This window comes from Rhinolophus sinicus, linkage group LG17, assembly GCF_036562045.2.
Source record: "Rhinolophus sinicus isolate RSC01 linkage group LG17, ASM3656204v1, whole genome shotgun sequence".
Taxonomy (NCBI): domain Eukaryota; kingdom Metazoa; phylum Chordata; class Mammalia; order Chiroptera; family Rhinolophidae; genus Rhinolophus; species Rhinolophus sinicus.
In genome coordinates this window covers 3,266,751-3,290,408 of record NC_133766.1, presented here as the reverse complement: position 1 = coordinate 3,290,408, position 23,658 = coordinate 3,266,751, and the positions used below count along the sequence as shown (strand labels likewise).

At 48.5% G+C, this 23,658-nt stretch overlaps 1 protein-coding gene across 6 annotated transcripts; it reads right to left on the bottom strand.

Moving 5' to 3' along the window:
* Positions 1-513: 513 nt before the first annotated feature.
* TBX19 (T-box transcription factor 19) lies at positions 514-20,602 on the bottom strand. Of its 6 annotated transcripts, XR_012492856.1 has the most exons (10): positions 20,271-20,602; positions 18,987-20,186; positions 12,432-12,696; positions 10,930-11,064; positions 9,365-9,426; positions 7,904-7,965; positions 6,029-6,217; positions 4,722-4,857; positions 3,261-3,385; positions 1,712-1,836 (listed from the first exon to the last, which is right to left on the bottom strand). XR_012492856.1 is itself a non-coding variant. In XM_074322181.1 (9 exons), exons 2-9 carry the CDS (start codon positions 19,181-19,183, stop codon positions 1,551-1,553), a joined length of 1,332 nt encoding a protein of 443 aa, XP_074178282.1. In that variant the 5' UTR covers positions 19,184-20,186; positions 20,271-20,602; the 3' UTR covers positions 514-1,550. The 6 variants fall into 6 exon arrangements, 5 of the variants coding, with proteins under 5 accessions (XP_074178282.1, XP_019603000.1, XP_019603001.1 ...); XM_074322181.1 differs by lacking the exon at positions 3,261-3,385 and having other exon boundaries at positions 514-1,836; XM_074322182.1 differs by having other exon boundaries at positions 1,715-3,385.
* Between the last annotated feature and the right edge of the window lie 3,056 nt (positions 20,603-23,658).

The following is a 23,658-nucleotide window of genomic DNA, read 5'->3' as shown; positions in this document are numbered from 1 at the left end:
CTTATCAGCACATCCAGCAGAGGGTAGGAGAGGCAAAGGAAAACCACTGAAACAGTGATTTTGCTCATCAGCTATGGCAATGACCTTGGCTGAGGCAGAGATTGAAATTTTTACCTGAAATGAGGTTCTAGAGTATTTCTCATAGGTTCTATTTCTCTATTCCTGGCAAATCATTTGCAAACGTTGACTCTGGACCATTATCTGGAGCCCTTCTTTGAAATGCAGATCCCAGGAGTCCAGCCCCAAAGAGACTGATCCAATCGGTGTGCAGTGTGCACAGGAATCTGTATTTCTAACTGGTGGTCCAGGCGGTGCCAGCCCAGGACCAATGTTTGGGAGTAGCTGCCTTGGCCCAAACCGTCTCCATATGTCATCAGTCACCGAGAACTGGCTGTCCCAGCGTGGTCCTGGGCTCCCACACAGACACGCTACCCTGTCCCGGACACGTGCCTCTGAGCGCTGCCTCCCAGCGAGCTCCATCACTGTCCCTGTAGCACACGCACTTCACACCAATTCAACTCAGCCATGTTTATTGGGCACCTACAATTGGCAAAGCACACACAGGATCAGGAGCTGTGGGTACAAAGACAAAGCTAGACCTCACCCACGGGGGGCTTACAGTCTAGTGGGAGAGAGACACACGCAGGTAAGGAATATACAGGCAGAATGAGGCAAGCTTTATGACAGGCAGAACCAGGGGGACGGCAGGGAGCAGGGAGACCGTGTGCCGGGCAGGTCGGATGTTGCATGCAGGGAGTGGCGCTTCGGCCGGCCCCCGGGAGATGGGCAGGTTTCACACAGGTGGGACAGGACAGATGGGGACAGCTCAGGCACAGGAGAAGGTCGAGCGGTGTGAGAAGCACACTGACTGTGCAGAGAACCAAGGCAGAATGCCTGCCCCGACTGAAATACAGGATGCTAAAGGGTCACAGGGAGCTAAAGCTGGAGATGGTTTGAGACTATCCTGGGAGTGAGGAGATGTGACTTCACTCTGCAGGCACCGGCTGGCCATCGAAAGTTTCCGAGCACGGGAATGAGACGGCCTCATTTCCTCGGTGGCAGGCACACTGCTCCATTACAGGATTGGCTCCAGCTTTGTTCATTTCACACTCAAAGCAGAAGCCCTGGGGCCACACATCCTTTCCAGGCTGCGCAAAGCAGCGACGCCGTGACCTGAGGCTACGTAAACGTTGAGCTCACTTCATACCTTTGCAACACCTCACGGAACAGGATACAGTGTTCTGGCATCATTTCAGAGCACGGGGCAGGGCACAGGAAGGTACTCAATGAACTTTTGTTGCCTAAGCATCGCATGGATAAGTTGCAGAGAAAACGGAAGTACAAAAGGAAAATTCCAGAAGAGATGCAAGTGACATAATGAGCATCATCCACACTGAACAATCTTCCAGGAGACTTCTGGTCGAACCCACCCCACCCTCCAGCTCGCTGGGTGGGCAGACCCCGCAGTCTGACTCACTGGAATCGTAGATGGGGTTCCTAAGTGCCCTACACACACAGGTTCCCTGCTGACACCGTCCCTAGGCACCTGCCTAGCTGTCCAACGAGGAGGGAGAATGGCGTCCAGCCCCACCGGAGCCACCCCAGCCTGAGAAGGGATGCGAGGCCACTGCTGTCCAGGTGGACACGGCAATGCTGGTCAGTGAGGGCTCCCCCAGAACCTCCACACCAGCAGAAGGGGGTGCCTGGCTGGAAAGGGGCGAAGTCACAGCGGGGTTGCCCAGGAGAAAGGCCCCTGGGGACCCGGTGTGCACCTCCGGGCCTGAGCCTGCAGGGCCCCCACCGCTGTTGCTGATGGTCCACAGGCACGGGTAGGGGCTGCAGAGACAGAGAGAAAGACAGACAGGGGGCTTGATGACACTCCCAGAAAGGACAGCCACCTGACAAGCACATACAATGCCAAGGGGCGCGGGTCTGGGAGGGAGCTCTGGCCGCGGTTTTAGTTCTAGCTCTGGCACAGGCTGGCCCTGTTTCTGCAGAGGAGCCTAGAGAAGCAGAAACAGGTAGTCGAGACGCATATGACTAGGTGTCCTGAGACCTGGCCCTACCCCTAGGAAGTTGTTCAAATTTGAACACGGAATTTTGTCTCTGGGCCTCCCTTCCCTGCAGCCTGTGTACATGGGCAGGGGAGAGAAAGGGGGATATTTGGACGGTATGATCTGTGAGGGAGATGTCTCACTGGCCAGGGGAGGCCACATGGCATAATAACCAGGACAGACTGGGGTCAGAAAACCTGGGTTTGAATCCTAGCCCTCCCACTATTAGCTCCGTGGCCTTGGTCAAAGTATTGAACGTCTCTGAGCGTCAGTTTCCTCACCTTCGAGATTTGGAGTGTGATCGTTATACGTGCCTTACACCTACTGCTGTGAGGATTCAATGAGAAGGTGAGTATAGGATGCCTGGCACACCACACGCAGGCAAAGCTGGCTGCCATCCTTAACCCTCCCATTCCCGGTCCCTCCCGGTCAGCTCCAGCCCCTGGCAGAAAGGCCGGGGACTGAACCGCTTTCTTGGACGTCTCTTATTCTAGAGCACTGCTTCCCATGCGTGGCTGCACATTGAAATCACCTGGCGAGCTTTTTTGTTTGTCGGTTTGTTTTTTCAATTCTGCTGCCTGGGTCCTCCCCCCAGAGACTCCGATTTCCCTAGTATGCCATGCAGCCTGGGAAGCGGGGTTTTTAAAACCTTTCCTGTGCAAAAAATTTCACGTCTTAGCATCCTGGGAGAACCGAGATGGAAACAACAGCAGTGGGAACAGGAGGAATAACCTCCAGGGCTCAGAGCCTTCCGACATCCGCGTGTTCTGGCTTCTTAGAGCCTCTGCATGGCCTGAGGCCGCACTGTTTGAGAAGCAGCTCATTAACCAGCAACTAGCAACATCTTTATCGAGTCAGGAATGGGTTAAGCATGCCTCTGAGGAAACCAGTACTGTGCCCTATTTCGATACCATAGACCTACCTGGGCCATAGGGAACTGCGGAAGCCCACACCCTGACTTTTTTCTTTTTTTGGAGCCAGCTCAGCTTGCTAAGACGCTGGCCCCAATTTCTTCTAAACTAATCGCTCAGAGCTCCTTGCTGATGCCTCCTGGGCCCGTGGGAAAACCATGGGCTCTGCGCTACATAACTTACTGTGTGACCTTCATGATGTTTTAAATACTTCTCCACTTTAGCTTCTCCGTCAATAAAACAAGAATTTTGATACGGGCCTTGAGGATAGCTTTGAACACTATGAATGACTTACACCAAAGGTCTAGGACGGAAACCAGCACGAGACTGTTTAATATCTTCAAGGCTCTGCGCTCTCACTTCCTACCACAGCCCACATCAGTGCATTTCCCTGAGGTCCTCCAGGCAGGCGCTGTCCCACTGAAATGAAATGTGAGCCCCACATGCCAGGCGAAACTTCCCAGTTGCCACATTTTTAAAGAGAAAAAAAATGAACTTATTGTTAGTAGTAGTCTACGGAACTGAAAATATTTAAAATGTTACCATTTCGTATTACGCATTCAATGCAAAAAAGAAAACCCTGAGTTTTTTATTCTTTGTTTCGTACCAAGTCTTCCAAATGCTGTGCATGTGTTACACTTACAGCACATCTCGACTTGGACGAGTGGCATTTCAGGGTTCGGTGGCCACAGGTGGCTGCTGGACTGGACAGGACAGTGCCAGACCCCTGTGGCCACAGCTACGTCATCGTCAAGGTCATCAGATCACCATTTATAACAATGTCAGCAACACCTGGAAGCTGGCGAAAACTGCAGAGTCTCAGGCCCCACCTGTGCATTTTAATCACATCCCAGGCGATTCTAATGCACCTTCCGTGTGAGACGTGCTGCCGTCGACCAAAGCCCTACCTGCTGCTACCTTTTAGAGACCTACAAATCACTAGTTATCTGACACCTCCCAAGTCCCGTCTTTTCATGTCAAATCCCTTTTGGACCTTCTCAGAACTCCGCATATCTCTTGAACGTAACGACTGACCTGCACACAGAATGTTACCACTTCACAAAGCATTTTAATGCGTTTCCTCATCTCGGTCTCATTGTAACTCTACAGAGCAGCTCCCATTTCCATGCGACAGCTGAGAAAGCTTAAGTTCAGTGAGGCTAAGAAGATGGTCCACGGTCACCAAGCCAGCAGAGGCAGAGCTGAGATTCAAGCCCACGTCCGTCAGACGCCACGCTCCCTTCCCTTCCCCTCCACCACACTGATTTCCAGAAGTCAAAACTGAACGCAGGTCTCTGGTGTGCGAGTTCCACCATGGGTCCCACCTGCTACACTTCGCCCTGCGACCTGGGGGGTGGGCCAGGAACCCACAGTCCATCCCCGTTAGGACGGGCAGCTTAGAAGAATATGGACAACCAAGGGTCTTCAATTCTCAGGGCGTATTTACACTTTTCCCCTTCAGTTCCCCTGTATTCATTATCTATATCTGCTACCACCACAGTTTATAGTATTTCTGAGAAACAATCCCAGGCCATAATGCAAAGCTACCAAAGAAAGAGTATATGCCCGAGCAGGCGCTTTCCCACCACACTTTCTCCAGGAGGGAAAGGTCCATCCTGCTGTGACCTTCACTCCCCAGTGGCTCAGCAAGCAGGACCATAGTTTGGACCAAGCCTCCCCAACGAATGCGCTCGAGCCCCAGGGCCCACGTATGTACGCCCCAGGACCACTGAGCAAGCGCTGGCAGTATTCTCACCTGGGTCCTGGATTGATGGGTCCACTGGTGTGGGGTACAGACAGGAGGCTGGCGTGGGGTGTGGAGGACAAGGGCGTCCAGCTGTCAGCTCCCGAGAAAACTTGCAGATTATTGCTGGAACTCTCTATCAAATTCACTTTGGGGAAACAACAACAGTTCAGTTGATGGAGCAAGGTCCTGGGTGACGCTGCAAGCCCAGGACCACAGTACAGCTGTCGCTACACTGTAGGATGATGAATGATTTATGTATCCGTGTAGCCCGCGGCTCCTCCAGGGAAGAACCTGTGCCTTAATCACCTTCCATCCCCACTGCTGAAAGGAGGGCACAGCACAGGCTCAGAAGAGGTGCTGTGTGTGCTGACCACGGAAAGACCCAGGAAGCAGGGTGAGAATATTGCTCACTGAGGTCATTGTTGCCGGAAGTAGCGGGCGAAGGGACCCAGGGATAGGTACTGGTGACCAGCAAAGCCCTCTGCACACACAGAGCTCAAGGCTCCCTGATCTGGAGTCTTCACACCCCCCTCCATCTCCCGTGCCATAGGTTGTACTTATTTAGTATCAAGCTCCCTATGTGAGAATAGACTCTCCAAGAGGGTGGGGTACTTGTCAATCTTGTTCATGGGCAGAGCCTGGAACATAGTGAACCCTCGATAAATATTTGTTGTATGAATGACAGAATAAAAAACCGACCCTTGGCTTCCTTGCTTCGTTCTTTCATACAAATAACCAGGCAAGGTCTGGGCTTACGCAAGGCAGCCCTCCGTGAGGAAAAGAGCATGCGACAGTGTCAACTTAACAAATAATCAGACTGCAGAAACGATCGAGGTGGGGTTTGCACGCCTCCGCCTGAGTCAGACCCAAGCCTGGATGTACAGTGACGCGGCTCCCCAGGGGCCCTCCTAATAGCTGCTCACTGCTGGGACCAGTGCAGTATCACCGTAGGAAAGGGCCACGTGACGGTGATGAGAGCTGGGCCTCAGACCCCATGACCTAACCTGGCTTTTAGAGGCATAGCCTGGAACTGCTCAGGACACCAGCGCCCCGAAAGGAGCCCTTCCACACCCCTCAGAAGCCGGGAGACTCAGTGTCTTATGAAAATTACACAACACTAATAATGTTATAAGGATGGAATTAACTGTCAGTCGATGAACGAAAGCATTAAAATAATGACATACAGTAATATCATCTAGGTTAGATGAAAGGGGTTCCAGCTTCAGACACTGCTTTTCACTAGCTGTTTATCCATTTCTCTCCACCACTACCACCCCACCCACGCCCCTGAGAGTGTCATTAGCAGAATCACGCACCTGAGGGAGAATGGTTTCTATGCACATACGCAGAAGGGTAGGGAGCCGGCCGGTGTCCACGGAGGCCAGGATAGCGCTCACAGCCATGGTGGGTGTGGGGAGCAGACAGAGGCAAAGGAGTCGCATACTGGTAATTGGCATTTCCTGCTGTGCACACTCCATCCGGATTGGAAAAGATCCAGCCTCCCACTGGAAGAGACAAGAGGAAAACACAGAGACTGACACCAAAACTCAGGTTACCAGCCACTGGGCATAGCTACGCGTCTGCGTGCGTGGCACTGAATGTCTGCCCATGTGGAGACAGATACCAGCGCCCCCGCTGCCACTCCCTTCCACACTAGCAGCTACGCTGGCTTCTTTGAAGAGGGATGACAGGTCCTATCCAAGTTTGGGAAACCTCGTAAGGAACACTGGAATCATAGCTATATAAAAAGACTATTTGAACGTATGAGGTAATAGAAATGCAAAGGTTCAGTTGCTTCTGAGTTGAGTGAATTAAATCAAGTCAATGTAAGAAGGAGGTGTTAGCTGTGTGTGTAGCTCACTGATCTACAGCTACGAGGAACGTTTACTGTGGTTCCACAGAAACAGTGAAGGCCTCTCTATTTCTGCTCAGCGGGAAGGGTCGCACTCCAAGCAAGAGGAGACCTGATGCCCCCCACCACTGCCCCACTGTCCTGAAAGCGAAAAGAGAGGGAGCTGGCTAGCGCGCCTTCACAGTGAAGAATCTTCTAGAACATTTGGGAAGGCTGCAAAATATTACATAGAAATTTGTTTGTGAACGAGCATCTCCATTGATGAAAAACAAAAAGCATTTGACAAAATTGAACACCCTTTCATGACTTAAAAAAAAACAAAACACACTCAACAAACTAGGAATCGAAGGGAATTGCCTCAACATAATTAAGGCCACACATGACAAGCCTGCAACGAACAACAAACTCAATGGTCAAAACCTGAAAGCTTTTCTTCTAAGATCAGGAAAAAGACAAGGATTGTGCCCCCCACCCACCCCCACCACTCCTATTCAACATAGCACTGGAAACCCCAGCCAGAACAATTAGGTGAGGGAGGGAGGGAGGGAGGATGGGAGGGAGGGAGGGAGGGAGAGACAGAGACAGAGAGACAGAGATAGAAAGACAAAGAGAGAGACACAGAGAGCGATAACGAGCCAAAAAGTTTGCTAAGAAGACAGCAAAGTGTGAATTTGGAAAACATGCGGTTCGGCACGTGTCCAGCCTGTACAAAAACTTTTTATCCCTTGTCACTTTAAAAAGTGCTTTTCTGAGAGCTGCTTCTCGGTGTGGCTATCCTGCCACCTTGGCAACGAACGGAGGACGCATCAAAGTATAGGGGTAGAAGAGAGTCGGGATCTCACAGCTGGAAAACTGCAGAAGGCATCTTAGCAAACCACTGTGACCCAAGCTGAAGTGTGTCAGACACCAGGGCTGACTTCTCTGCTCATGTCACTGACCTGGGGTTACTGTTGCAGCTTTAGATGACATGCAGTGGTGACCAACTTGAAAACGAGCAAGTACTAAGAGCAGGGGAAATCCAAAACGGAGAGGCGAAGAGTGAAGAGGTAGGAGACCCGCCCAAAGGGCACTTCTGAGAGCTCTTAGCCTCACCAACGCGAAACTAGAGTCTAAGAAATTCATCGTTTCCATTTTTATCTCCTGCCTAAGATTTGCTGAAGCCCCCTCAGAACACAGGTTGTCTCTGGGAACTCAAGGGCATAGACTTGTCCTGAGTGGAAGAAATAACCTCTTGGGTCTTGATAGATTTGGAACAGGCCTTAGGCGGTCACAACAGGGAAAACTTCTGAGGTGGGAGACGGCTGCAAGTGTCCTCCCACCCAGTGTCCCCCCAACTCACAGTGAGAATAGGTCACGTGCTGGCTCTCAGCGATAGCTTCTGGAACGTCTTTGAGGTGATTCCTGGAAGAGTAACGAAACGTACCATGGCTGTCCAGCTTATTACACAACTCAGCACAAAGTCTGCCCCGAATTCTCCTTGGAGAGCAAGCAATACATTTCTTGGAAACCAAACACCTTTTTTCCTCAAACCTTCTATCTTTCTCCCATTCTCCTTCCTCCAGGGCACTTTGCTGACTTGTGCAATTGCTCTTTGAACTGCCATTTTATGGTGACTCCAACTCGCCCTATTTACAGCTATTCCTATTTGGTTTGATCTTCGTGATCTGGGATCATTGCTCCAGCCTGGCGAGATCCAAGCAACGATAACCACAGCTAAGACTTGCGGAGGACTTCAGGGCAATTTCACATCTGTGATGGGCTGGACCCACCCGTGATCCTGTGAGGGAAGAAGCATCACTATGTCCACTTTGACGATTTAAAAAGTGGATGGATCTCAGAGAGGGAAACTGACGCAGGCCAGATCAAACGGCCAGGAAATAGCAAAGCTCGGACTCAAAGTCAGGACCTCCTAATCTTACTCCAAGTCCTCAATTATTTTCATTATACCACCTACTATCCTGTGAACCTGGAGTCTGTCATCTCACGTATCAGATTTTCTTTAGACCTTCAGTTATCTGAAAAAGTTATGTATCTTCTAGATCATTGACATTAAATCAAATATTGATTGGACCGATTCCTGTGGCATCAATATAAACATCAGAGCCTCTCAGATGAAAAGGAAAGATCAGATAGGTACGGGTGGTATCAAGACAGACTTGAAACTCAGAGGATAACACCCGAACGCTTTGAAGGTAATCACATTTATACTCTCGGCCCTGTTGATAGAATTAAGGATAAGTACCATTAGTCTTTGATTTTTTTTTTTCCTAGAATGGAAAGTAAAGATATAGAGACATGACATCACTGACCCAAAGTGGCAGAGTTATCATTCGCACCCCAGAAGTCTCTGACTTCTCTCAGACCTCTGAGTAAGAACCTCTCACGTGTATGGGTGACTCACATTTCCCAGGCTAAACATAGTTTTAAAAAAAAAGTTTTTGAAACCATACTATTCAGAGATAAATGGGGATGGGGTCGGGGTGGGGGTGGCAGAGTGAACTATGAAAGATCTAAATCAATTATTTGTTTTAAATGCGGTTGGGCTACTTTCAAGAATCTATAGCAAAACAGCGGACAAACCACTGCCAGTGAGGGGTTCTCCTGGACCTGTATTATAAGGAACAGATAATTATGAGTTTACTGAATTTTGTTGATCTTGTTAAACATGAAATTGAACATTGAGAACATAATTCCACCAAAGGTAAAGCAAGTGCTACTAGCCTAGCTTCATCCTGGATGACCATGAATTTCACATTTGTAGAAGTCAGTTCACAGATTTTACTTAAGTGTCTGCGCTCACCTTTCCTTGGCGTCCAGGAAGGCTTTGGCAAAGGGATTGTACTTGATTTTCAGAGCTGTTATCTTGTGTTGACAAAGATAAGAAGTGTTAGTAAAAGCAGAACACGCGTGAGCAGACAGAACCCTTTCTCTTCACCCATGAATTTCTGCAAAAGCAGAATAAATTTTACTTCCTCTTTTTCTCCCTCCCCATCTTTCCTTGCTTGTATCTGCACGAAATCACTATTGCACTGCATCTGGCAAAGAACCTTTTAGTGTGTCCTGTGGTGGAAATGACAAATGCAGTGCAAGTGAGCAAAGAACAAACATTAGAAAGGAGCAACGCATGCATTCTTCCATCCATCCATCCATCCATCCATCCATCCATCCATCCATCCATCCATCCACTGCTTCAACAATTACTGAACACCCGCCACACATCAGTTACATCTGTAATCGCTGGGAACACAGTGGAGAGTCACACACTAACATCCCACCCCCACCCCCAAGAGAGCAGCCTGGCACCTCCTCCCTGAATCTTAAATGATCACTTACCCATCGTCTGTGTTAGCACAAAACCATCACCCACTGTCACGCTTTGTCCCCCCGGCCTTATCCTGCTCCATTTTTCTCCAGAGCCATCTGACATATAGATGTCATATGTAAGACATGACACATGCTTGGTCTCCGTGCTGTAGACCCATATGTGGTCCCACTGGGACCACGTGCCTGAGGACACATCATCACTGCGCTATTCCCAGCACACAGAACAACATCCAGATAGAGTAAGAGTCAACAAATATTTGCTGAATAAAGAATGAAAAGAACGTGTCTGTCAGCAAGGGCCTGAGCCACGCTGCTGTCTGGTGGAAGGAAGAAAAGCACAACAAAAGCCAAACTCTTTCTGGCCCAGGAACCACGGGTGGGAAGAAACCCGGAGAAAGAGGGAGGAAGGCTACAGAGTCAGATGCATGACCTGGCCTTTCTCCTTGCTTAATGCTAAGCGTTCAAGTGTGTTATTTCAACACGCGTTCTGTGCATATATATAAATCTATATTCTCATCTATATGTAAAACAATTGTTAAGTTAAATGAAAAGGAATCCAAGCTTCCCCAGGTGCTTCCCCAGGCCTGGGATCCCCCCCAGAGTAGAAAATGGACCCAACACCCTGCCTGCACCTGCTTCACAGAGGCCAGCCCCTGGTCACTCAGTGTGGCTCCAGCCAGGCAAGGAAAGACCTAAGTGTGGCCACAAAAACTAACCAACAGGACGGACAGGACAGCGCACACCCCGGGCCCCGTTCGCAGGGTCTGGCTTCTGTAGCAGGACACACCCAGCTCTGTGCACACCGGCCCTGGAACAAAAGGCCCCTGGGTTTGTGTTGGTTTTATTACAGCACAAAACCTGCCTCCTGGTCCCAGAGAGGAAGTGCTGGCGCCCTTTGGCAAACAGGCTGCCTCACTGTGGACCGGCATCTCTGCCGAGTGCGTCTGAATCCTGGAGAAGCTTCCATCCCAGCTGGGTCACGGCAATGCAAGCCCCCCAGCAGGGCCCCCACGCCCTCCCAGGTGACGTGGACATACTCACCTCCTCGTTCTGATAGGCCGTCACAGCTATGAACTGGGTCTCGGGGAAGGAGCAGTTCATCACCATTCGATGGGCCCCTCCCACACGCACGATGTGAACCTGGGGTTCGTATTTATGCAGAGAATTCAACATTATCTGTTGAGGTGGAAGGAGAAGAGAAAGACAAGCATGGGGTCTCAGAGGTGATAGACCCGCAGGCTGGTACCCACCCAGTTAGGGCCACACTTCAAATCCTCGGTCACCTGAGCTGGTACCACATCTCTCTAAGAACTGATCGTGGTGGGTGGGGTGGGGCGGGGGTCAGAAGCTCCCAGGGAGAGTAACGCTGGAGCTTCCAGGGGGGTGCGGGTGGGTTGCCAGGGAGGAGTTGTCAAGTGTTCAGTTTTTCTGCCCAAATCCTGGCTTCCTTGTTTTTTTTCTCTCCCTATGTTCAGCACCACAGTGTAGATTTTGACCCATTAGGACATATTGTTTTTCTTCATAGGAATCCTAGTATTTTGAAACGCTAACCGTGGCTACATTTCACAAGGGACAACTACCTAAAGAGTAATGACACCTGACATCGGCTGCTTACGCAAAACCCACTCTGGGCTTCAAATGAAAGGTCTGTTGAACGTCTCGGGTTGTGAAATCTGGGAGGCAGTAACAGTTTACTTTTCAATTTCCTGTTTTAATCAAGAACTGGAACCTTCTGAGTATTGCAAAGACTTGGGTGGATTGCCTCGCCCTCCTAAAACATGAAACTCCTACGTCTCAGCGGGCTAAACACAGAGAGAGAGCAGGGAAGGGAGATGACAACTGAGGGCTAGGTGGCTCACCAAAGCGAAATATGGGGGAACAGACCTTGCCCTCTAATCCCCCCCACAAACAGTGTACCTTTTACAAGGTAAATAACCACCTTACACAGTGCACTAGTATTCATAATCCTCCCAGAGAAAACAAAAGAGGAACAGGCCCCCAAATCTTGTTTACTCTAATAAAGACCTAAAATAAAAACCTTCCTTATTGGAGGTTTGTTTGGATTTTTGTGTGTGTTGTGTGTGTTTTTTTTCTGAAAACCCAAGCTGATTCAATTTCTATTGATAATTATCCTAATGCCCAAGTGGAGGTAGCAATTATTTCATTTAGGCGCAGCTTTTTATTAAGGGATCTGTCCATTGCCAACATACCACTTACACCGAAAAAGGGGAGAGGGAATAACAAAACGTGGTACCCACAAACCTCTCCCTCCCGGGTGGGTAAAAAGCAGCACACACAAGACGGGACTCTGAAAGGGCCCCTGATGGGTAAGTGAAGTACGACGCACTCACTCTTAACATCAGGAAGTCCATTAAAAACTGAAAGCACCAATTAAGAGCTGTTTATTCCTCTTTACATTTGGACTCCAGGGAAAGACTGGCTTCTGTGGGAGAAGAGGCCGGCGAGGACCCCTCTAATTGCCTAAATGCACTCTTGATATTTCTTGATTGGCGTTGTGGGGCGGCCGGGTGACCCGGTCATACCTGCCCACCTCCGTTGAGCTTGTTGGTGAGCTTGACTTTGCTGAAGGAGATGGGCGCCTTCATCCAGTGGGCCCCGAAGTTGGGGGAGTCCGGGTGGATGTAGACACAGCTGTGGCTGGAGACCTCCGGTTTGCCCGCGGGCACCCACTCCCCGTTGACGTACTTCCAGCGATGACTGTCCGTTGGGACAAAGTCCAGCAGGAGGGAGTACATAGCATTGGGGTCCAGCCCCGTGACACTGATCTTTAGAACAGGGAACATTCGTCTAGAAGAAAAGGCAGGAACAGCCCCAGGAGGGATGTTAGCATGTTAGGGACACTGCCGCCCCTCGTCCAGCCAACTGTCCACCGAGGGGACTGCTCACGATGTGCCTCAGGGGTGCAGAACGTGCCCAGGAGGGGCCACACAAAGAGGGACCAGGCCAGGAGCCCCCACTCCAACACAACCCCTTTTCATAAATGCATGTTATATTGGGGTTTCACTCTAAACCGTTGTGCTCCATTTTTAAAGTCTGAGAACCACCAATCTAGTCATTTGCTGGAGGAACCTGGAGCCCAAGGTGTATAGTCACGTGCCACGTGCATACAGAGAGCTTTCTTCCAAGTCTTCTTCCTGACACACATCAGATTCTCACGCGAATCCACAGAGCAGCCCTTCCCGGTCTCACAAAGAACCCCAGCTCTGAGTAACGATAATAGCACTGATAGTGAAAATGGGGTTTCACGGTCAAGTAAGTGAGGGGAACTCTTGGCTATTCAGTTAGACCAGCTCCTGTCCTGCAGGACTTCTCAGAGCCTTTACTGTACTGACGTACTCCATAAACCTTTGAGAAGGACAAATGAGACGGTGCGTTCGCTGAACTCCAAAGAAAGTACAGCCGTCTTTTCACTGAGCATTTTGAGGGAATCTGTGCGCAAGGAATATCCTTTGCGACACGCTAATCTGAATTCAGTGGTCCTTCTTCGGTCCCCTAGAAAAACACCGGCAAGTTTGCTTTCACAAATGTTTGGAGATGCTACCTCACCTGGCTTCCGATTCCCTTTGGTTAATTTTTCCTTCACCAAACATTCTACGTTGCTCCCATCTTTCCTCGAAAGACCTGGTTTCCGGATACATACCCCACCCCTACCTGATTGGGCCAGGTGCTGTCTTATCGGTCAGCGCCGCTGGTACACGCGGAACCCCCAAATTACGGCGCTGATAATCTAATCTAGACAGTCGGGCCTCACTGTGGTCCGTGAACCAGCAGCATCAGCTAGAAGTTTATAGAAATGCAGAACCTCAGATTTCACTCCAGACCTACGTGCTTTTTCAAAAGCCCCAGAGGAGCATAGGAACATTAAAGCTTAAGAAGCACTGCTCTAGAGTATCTTTAGCTTTTAAGAAGATAATTAAGGACTTATATAAGGGAATGGGGGTGGAGGGAGAGTCACTCATAGGATCTGTGCTTCTGATGAGCTGGCAGGACGAGGAAAAGGAAAAAGCTGCAATGGGCCCACTGCTAAGAGAAGGGGCGTGAGGACGCCAGGGACGGAGTTGAAAGCAGGGATGGGCCAGGTGAGAATCTGGAGGGTCACCAAGGACATGCTGTGTGGCCACGCAGAAGGGGTATTGTCACATATAGAAAAAAAAGGAACTGAGCGACAGACGACAAGGAATAGGTCTGGAGATGAACCCCAGCCTTCCAGCCTCCCAGTCTCCTGAGTGTAAACTCCAGGACTTCTTGAGCTGTTTGGACAGCAACAGGTTTTTTCCCCTTTGGCTCAGGCCACCTCATCAATAGTTCCTTTTCAACTCCACGGCTGGCTCCATTTCCAAGTTAGTCCTGCAACTATGCATACAGACTAGGGTTCTGTTTTCGCCCCTGCCCCCTTTTCTAAATGCCTTAGAGGCCACTTCTAATCTCTTCACGGAAGAATAGAAGGAACCTGGGGAACTTACCATCAGACGGACCAAGGTCCATCTCTTTGTCTGGCACTGAGGACGTAGGTACTCAGTAGCTAGTACCTTTCACAGGCCATACGGATGGATGATTTTGACTGTAGGTCCCGGTTCCATTTGCCTGGCTTCAACTCCCACCCTTCCTGAATGTACGGCTAGAAGCTGCCCTGCTTAAACTCTCCAACCTTCAATTTCATCATCCCTCTCACCCAGCTTCATAAAGTTGTTGCAAGAACTCAATGAGCATAAACAACCAAAAAAAAATGTAACTAAAAGAACTCAGTAAGCTAATTCGTGCGCAATGCTCATGCTGGCTCTACTGTCGTTCCATCCAAGCCCTTCACCTGGCCCAACTCTGCTTGTGTTCTAGAATCTTACCTTGGGCAGTGACTTTGGAAGTTGGAAACACAAAGGACATCAACTCTGCCTCCCTCCTGCCCGGCTCACGGCAACCACTTCCCTCTGCTTTTCTCTCTGGAGGTAAGAAGTCAGGTCGAGTGGGGAATGACTGCCAGTGGCTATGGGGTTTCCTTGGGGTGAAACGTTCTAGAACTAGTCATGTCTGTTGCACAACTTTGTGACTATTCTAAAAACTACTGAAATGTACACTTAAAAAGGGTGAGTCTGATGGTGTATGATTAGTTCTCAAAAAAGAGTAAATGAATAACTTTCATACGACCTCAATTTTTATTCTCCAGCTGAATCGCAATCATTTGCAAAGAGATAAAAAACCGCAGACCCAGTGTCTTGTTCATAAAGCTTACATTTGAACGGAGAAGTCAGCCAACCAAAATGTAAACAAGTTTTTGGGGTTTTTTTGATGTAGAAGATAATTTTAGATTGCAAGAGTGCCGTGAAGGAACTAAAATGGGGGACATCACCCAGGGAGATGACAGAGTAAGCAGCTATGCTACATGGACTTCAGTAGGTCCAGGGGTGACGTTTAAGCTAAGACCTAAATAATGGGAAGAAATGAGTCATGCGGATGCTGGAGATAAGTGATGCAAACACAGCTACACACAAAAGGAATTGCAAGTGCCATGGCCCTGTGGTCCACTGGACTCCTGAGGAAAGAGAAGGCCAGTGTGACTGGGGCAAAAAGGAAGACGAAACTCAGATTGTCACTTCCGCTGCTAATGGATCCGAGTACCCGCCTCTCTCCTTCAACTGTCCCTCACAAAGAATGTAGCATGACCTTAATTCCAGAATGAGACGTGTGCTGGCTTCTCGCCCACACTCCATTCAGGAGCTCCACCTGATGCCCTATGGACACTACAATCACAGGAAGAGATTCTCAACGTCACTAGCCAGAAGGGAAATGCAACCCAAACTGTAGTGATACCATTTCACATTCACTGGGTGGGGGAGGGCTGTCTTAAAACAGGTGGACAGCTACAAGCGCTGGCGAGGACGTGGAGAAACTGGTTGGGAATAGAAGAGGTCCAACCACTCTGCGAAAGAGTCTGGCAGTTGTTCAGCCACTTAGATACAGAGTTCCCAGATGACCCAGCAATTCCAGTCCCAGGTATATATGCAAGGAAAGCACACGTCCACACAACACACGAATGTTCATAGCGGTCTTATTCATAATAGCCCCAAAATGGAAACACCACATATGTCTATCAACTGGTGGATGGAGAAACAATGAGGGGTATATTTATACAACGGAATGTTACTTGGCAATAAAACACTACAACATGGATGAACCTTGAAGCCACGATGCTAAGTCAAAGAAGCCGGTCGCAAAGGGCCACGTACTGGATGATTCCATTCGTATTAAATGTCCAAACCAGGCAAATGTACAGTGAGAGACAGAAAGTAGATTCGTGGCCGCCAGGGCTGAAGAGGATGGGGGACGAGCAAGTGAAGGTTAAGAATGCAGGGTTTCTTTGAGGGACAATGAAAATGTTCTAAAAATCATTTGTGGGAATATATGCACAACAGTGCGAATATACCCCAAACCACTGTGTGGTATGTGAATTATCACAATAAAGCTATTAACAAAAACAGTAAAGAAGTGAAGAAGCCCCGTGTCCTGCTCTTGGGACACATCTGAAAAGTTGCAGAATGGCTTATTGCTTTATTCTCTTCAGCACTTCATGTGCCAAGAGTTTTATAATTATTTTTATCACCACAAAGGAACTAAGAGGTGCTACATATCGTTTAGTCTCTATTACATCAACGAGGAACCTATAAAAGTCAGTCAACTTGCCCAAAGCCTGGTAACAGGGACTGGAGCTCACCCTGCCTCTGAGCCAAGTTCAGCTCCTCCTGCCTCACGATGGCCAGGATGCTATGGATTCACCAATGGGCAGCGCTCAACACCAGGCTTGTTTTCAGAGATGAACTGCACTTCCAGTCAAGTTGATTTTCGCCCCTTTTCTTTCCAAGGTGTAGCTAACTACAGACGCGACCAAGAGACTGAGGAGCTGAGAAGTACCGTGTTTCCTCGAAAATAAGACCTAGCCGGACAATCAGCTCTAATGCATCTTTCGGAACAAAAATTAATATAAGACCTGGTCTTACTAAATTTACTATAAGACCCGGTCATATAATATAATACAATATAATACAATACTGGGTATAATACCCTGCCTTATTTTACTATAAGACCGGGTATAACATAATATATTCTGACAATTTAATCCGTGAAACTAAGAGATTGAGAGTCATTCCAGACCAAGCTCATGCATTATCAACCACATCGATCTCTTAGAGACTTGTCTTTCTTCTTTATCTGAAGTGTAAAGGGAGCTTCCTATCTCCTGGCAAAATAAATCTTGACCCAAGGGGGTCAGAGCCCTTCTAGAAAAGATTCAGTCCAGTGGAGGAGGACAAGCCACGCAGGACCTCCACGGACAATAAGAAAACCAAGTGGACCACATTCAGGCTTTTCTACAAAGAACAGTTTTCACGTAGTTAATATCAAATGATTTCAAACATGGAAAAAATTTCAAATTTGAAACATGGAGAAAACATTATGTAGGTGCAAAAAGGCAAGAGAAAGTACATGCCAATATGACAACATATTATTAAACTGAGTGTTACAATGGTTTCAGAAACTTATTTATTCCTTATTGAAACAGATGAACTGCATTGTTACTTGGCGACTGTACTTCCTTTACTTTCCTACATGGACACTGACAGCCCAATAGATACTATCAGGCTAAGTGTTAATGCAACTTCTACAATAAGAACAAAGAATTAGCAGAAAGTGCTACCTGCTATCGGACATCATAACAGTTTGACAAGTGTATCATCCCTCATCTTTGACAGGAAACTAAATCCAATCAGGAATGTCGGGTGATTCTTTGGAATGAAAAACATGTTTTAGGTCTCTTTCTTCCAAAATCATGTGTAATTACTACAGATCACGAGTAGGAATGGGCGTAACTGCAATTATAGATATTAAAAGAAATGCATCCCATATATGAAATAAGTAGGGGACCCGTTTTGAGAGAGAAAACGTAAGTATCAAGCAAGGCTGACATTCCTGCTACTCAGAACCATCAGTGTGTTGAAATGTCCTCATTTCTTGTACACCTGTCACTCTAACGCACTCTAATGTCATGTAACTGCCCTTGGGTCAGTCCTCCTCCCAGACAGACAAGGAATGGTTCACTTTCCACACTGTGCATTTCCTTCAAACGTGGAAAAGCAAGACATCAGGAACGGAAAGCATTCTGCACAAGCACAAACGCCTGCCAGAAGTTCAGCTGGACTTGACTTTTTCTCTACTAGAGAGAACTTCTCTCAAGAGTGACAATTACACTCTTACCCTACTTGAAACACCTTTCGACGTGTTGTCCTTTTGTGACCATGTGAACCCAGAGATCAGCTGGATGCTGGGAGCTGGCATGGCCAAGCAGGGAGAAGTACAATTCTCTCTCAAAACGTCCGTGTCTCTTCTACTAAGTGAAAGCTTCTAGTATTACCGACTAGATTTAATAGACTAGATTTAATAGAATCCAAGAAATGCCAAGAGAGATCAGGTTCAGTTAATCCCTAATTTGTTGCAATAAGGGGGGAAAAGGCATCTCCCCCTCTCTCAGGCAGTAGGCTATGGTCTCATTAACTATAATTACGTCTCTCACATCACACTCACACAGCCTCAAACACACACCAGGTAACAGATGTAGTGACAGGCAACGATTAAATTTGCCCTTTGGCTCCCAATCTTCAACTAGTCTAAAATTTCCAGCAAGTTTGCTATACTAGAGAGAAAACCATCCCACTTCTAAATAAAGTTGACTTTCAGCTTATCTGAACAAAGCTGGGGCTCAGTTCTGCTCCAGGATATGCCGTCAGCCAAAGATTAGTATTTTCTGACATTTGAGCACATTTCCTGAACCGCTGGGGCATGCCCCCCACACCCCCCTGTAGACTCACTTCCCAGAATGTCTCCATTTAAAATACATGCAAGACAGGTGGTCCCATCCTCTGATGGACTAAGAGAGATTAATTATGTTGGCCGGGGGAACGCGTGTGACCATTGTCGTGAGGGTGTTTCATCGGCCCCCTGGGCCCCTGAGTGAAGAATGGCCTCAGTATCCCTGGGGTCTCACCTGTCTTGCCAAGCCCTGCCAGCCACAGCAGGGCTGCAGATGGACTCACCTGCCATTCTTGGTCACGATCATTTCGTTAGTGACTTCCTTGAATCTCTGCCAGAGAGGGGCGTCCTCCAGGGTGATCTGCAGCTCCTTCTCTGTAGGGTCGCCTTTTTCCCTCCCTGCCTGAAGCTCTCTTTCCACCACGTTGAGCAGGCGGGAAACGGTGCCATCACCAGTCTTCTGTGTGCCCAGCTCACTCATGGCCCCAGGCCCCTCAAACTTGCCTGACAAACGTCACCTACCTTGCCTGCTTCCACGTCCCTGCTCCTCTTACTCGCCTGTGAGAGGACAGTGCCTGGCTCTTGCCTAAGCTCCTAGCATGACACCCTTTAAAGTCTCCAAATTATACCACCAACCTGTTAAGCTTTAGTTGGGGGGGGGGGTGGAGGGAGGGGAGAGGGGGAAGAAAAAGCCCTCTCTTAATTACTCATTGGATCAGGTGGGAGAGAGCCCCGCGTCCCGATTGGCTGCTGTGCATAGAGTAACCGTTTAAGAACGGTACTCCATCCAAATTATCAGGCTTTTATCTTGTTGTACCTGAAGAGGTCTAATCGGTGTATTGAGGACCATTTTCCCGTTAATTAAAATTGTTCCAGGCCCAGACTGCAACAATCAGGCAAATCATGTTTGTGTATAAATCATGGCATGTGGCACCTATAGGAAAGGGGTCCTGGGAGAACCAACCAACTTGGTGCCAGCACAAGCTTCCCCAAACCCTCCGCCATCCGCCGGCCCAGCAGAGAAGAGCATATACGGAAGGCCGAAGGCGCCGTGCCAAGGAACAGGACTAGGGAACGAAGGAAGGGGTGCGGTGTGCCACCACGCACGGGTCAGAGATCAGGAGGAAAGAGCCAAGGCCCTCTGTCCCAGCGTGTCCCCTCCCAGTGAGCTCTCTCCTGAGGGACCCTCCACACACCCACACCCGGCTCGCCTGCCACAAACAGAAGAGCTCTGGACCTTGTCCTCCCTCCCCAGAATCCAGAGCCCAAATTTTTCTTACCTCCAGCTCCAGCCAGAGGGAGGAAAACAGTAATGAGCATCGTTACTTACTGTCCCTTAGGAAGTACTGTGCCCCAGTGAGTGACAATACCCTTTTTCCATTATTATGCGGGCACTTGTGATCCTGGGTCCAGAAAGGCACTCTGGCTTTCCCTTTAGACAGTCCGTGGCCCGGCTGGCATTCTGGGGTGAATGTCCACCTTTCCTGGGAACATACCAGGAGCAACCTGGTTTCTTGACCCCCGACACACAATACAGACTCGGGAAGGAAGGGACGGGGCAGCTCTACCTGCTCCACGCTGCGTAGATCCTGGGGGTGACGGGTTCTTCTCTCGCTACCACAGAAAGTCAGAAGATCACAACAGAAGGGAAATAAGAGCAAAAAGGGAAGAGAAAGTGAGGCTAAGGATGACACTTAACATGCATTCAGTGCCTATTAGTGCCAGGGACTAATGAAGCATCACATCCTGTGACAATTGACACAAATGGCCGCGACTTCCCGGAATTTAGAATCGGAGAGAGAAGATGAACAGTGTAAACAGGAACTAGAAGATCGTGGAGAGTGAGAAGCGGCTGACGGCTACGGAACAGGGTGAGGTGTTGGAGGGCATGTGCCCCGCAGGCCGGGGAGGCCCCGAACACATCGGGGTCGTACGGAAAGGCTTCTCTGAGGAGGGGACAAAAAGGTGACCAGGACTTGTCAGGGAGGGGCTGGGGGCAGCGTTTAGGCACAGGGACCACATGTGGGAAGCACGACCTGGGCCAGTTGGAGAAGGGGGGGACAGCGGGGTCACACAGGTGGTAAAGAGCGTCAAGGGAGACGGCTTCGAGAGCGGCTATCACAATCTGCTTTATTCAGCACGACAGGAAACGAGTGGAGAGTACTCAGCAGGAAAACAGCACGATTTGCTTTGTGTGTTTAAAAATCTGTTTAAAAAAAGGCAAGAGTTGAAGTAAGGAGACAAACGAAGGGACTATTATAGGGATTCAGGCAAAAGATGGTGGTGGCTGAGCTTAGAGAGGTGGCAGCAGCCACAGAAATACGTGACTGGACTCTAGATACATCTTAGAAGTAGATATGGCAGAACGACATGAGGGACTCGGGGTGGGGGTGAAAGGGAGCGAGGAGCCAGTGTCCGAAGTGAGTAATTAGCAGATGGAAGGGCCACTGACAGAGATGGGAACCCCATGGGGTATTTGTTACAGCAGCAATAAGAAATTAATACAAAGACCACGAGACATGTAAGTGGAGATTTCAACAAGGCACTGCTTAGAACTCTGGCACAGGGGTAGCTCCGAGCTTCCTAGCAGCCAGTGCAAAGAGGAGGAATAGAATCTGGTATACAGGACACCGTGTCCCTAAAATAAAAACAAGCCATTTGCCCCTGAGAAATTTCTCTCACAAGTCTTTATAGGGAAGACACTGTGTGATAGGTGAACGCTTCCCCAACGGTACACAAATGCCAGTAGACTAAGGATCCCTGTCCTCAGAGTTTAACAACCCAGGAGGGAGGAAAACGCCTACGCCCAGGGAATTCCAGGAGAGAGACATGCGCAGTGTCTTGGAATTACCAATAAGGGAGAAAAAGAGGAACTAACACTGCTTTTTCTCATCAGTGACATGCAAAACAGAATGCTCCTGAACACTCAGTTAGCACATGAGTGTCTTCAGCCAGTGGGCCCAGGAGAGAATGGTTCTCAGAGAACGGTGCATGCAAAGGATACGGGCAAACTCCGAGAGAGTGGCCTCGCAAGAACAAATGGTTTACACTCTCGTGACCTTGAGTCTGGCCTGTGTAGACAACGACTCCACTTTCCAGGCTCTGTCACTTCCAAGGTCTATATTATACATTTTAGACTGAACCGTGTGGAATTGCTAATATTCAACCTTTCTTGTCCCTAAAAAAAAAAAGCAATTTCTTATGATTCAACCTAATTGTTAGACATGAGTCTAATATAAAATGCTCTGACTGATACATCTATATGATGATACCATTCTACTTGAATGACTGTTTTCTAGTTACTATCTTGCCATAGACAATTTTGAAAGATACAAGCAGGAAAAGAAAAACTATCCATATTCTCAACACCCAGAGATGGCCTCTGCTAACAGGCTCAGCATAGATATGTTTTACTGACAAATATATCCACACTTTTTCCTTTAAAAAGATGGGGTTTGAAAAAGGTGGTGATCAGGCAGAGCAGACCGACCACGCTTTAAGAGCCTCCTCTCCTTCAAACCCCTCTAACACGGCCCCACGGTCACATAAGATGAAAACCCACCAAGGTGAAGAGCACAGACAACAGCAGCAGGTAAGAGATGTCAACGAAATTGTGGAAGCTGACAAAACAAATGGCTGAGTGGCCACAGATGGAGCACATCAGAGAACACTGGAATCCAAGCTGGGGTGCCCCATGTGTGTGCAGAACTCGGAACCATCTTGGTGACTGGAAGGGAAGGGGTGGGTGTTTCTGGCTAGGACCAGATAGGGACGTATCTTGAAACGCTGTGTAAGAAAAAGTTAACTTTTCAAAAAAAAATTTTTTTTATTTTTTTAAAAGGTTTTATTGGGGAAGGGGAACAGGACTTTATTGGGGAACAGTGTGTACTTCCAGGCCTTTTTTTCCAAGTCAAGTTGTTGTCCTTTTAATCTTAGTTGTGGAGGGTGCCGTTCAGCTTCAAGTTGTTGTCCTTTCAATCTTAGTTGTGGGGGGCGCAGCTCAGCTCCAGGTCCAGTTGCCATTGCTAGTTGCAGGGGGCGCTGCCCACCATCCCTTGCAAGACTCGAGGAATTGAACTGGCAACCTTGTGGTTGAGAGCCCACTGGCCCATGTGGAAATCGAACCAGCAGCCTTTGGAGTTAGGAGCATGGAGCTCCAACCTCCTGAGCCACCGGGCCGCCGGCCCCAGAAACAGTTAACTTTTGAGACCCCACCCCTTAGGCAAGCAGCTGTTCCTCTCCTTTACTAGCAGCAGAAAACAAGAGACTGACTTTCAGAAGAGAATTTTTAAGGATCTGTACTCAAGAGCTAGCAGTCACAGATGGGGGCAGGCGTGAAGACCACAATGAAAACAGAGGATTCAGACACACTCCTTCGGGAAGAGACTTGATTTCTCCGTGAAATGACCCACCCCCGATTACCAGAAACCCCAGTCAAATGGGCAAAGCCAACATCTGTAAAGCCCTGCCCTTGCTCATAGCAGTCCATCGGCATGTACGTACCTCACCCTTAAATGTGACCACACAGTAAAGGACCGACCATCAGATATAAGACACGGAAGTCAAACCAAAGCAAAAAAAATATATATATATATATATATATATATATAAAGAAATTCTGAGGAAACAGAGACTAGGCAAGGAGATGATAACAAAAGAAAAAGGTAACTGTTCAACATGATCACTTAAACATAAGAGAAAATACTGCATCCATGAAATAGACAAGAATATCGGAAGGGACGGAGGAAGAGTTTTCTCAGAAGCTATCAGAAAATGTCCTTAAGTGAAACAAGGGAGGAAATCCAGAAAAGAGAGGAAAACATGAAGCCCTGGAAACAGGAGCCTTAACACAGAAGGAAAGTGAAGGAAAGCCCCTAGAATGACAAGTGCGTGACCATCGTACGGACAACCATCCATGACAGGTTAGGATTTATGAGGAAACCAGAGCCTGGGACC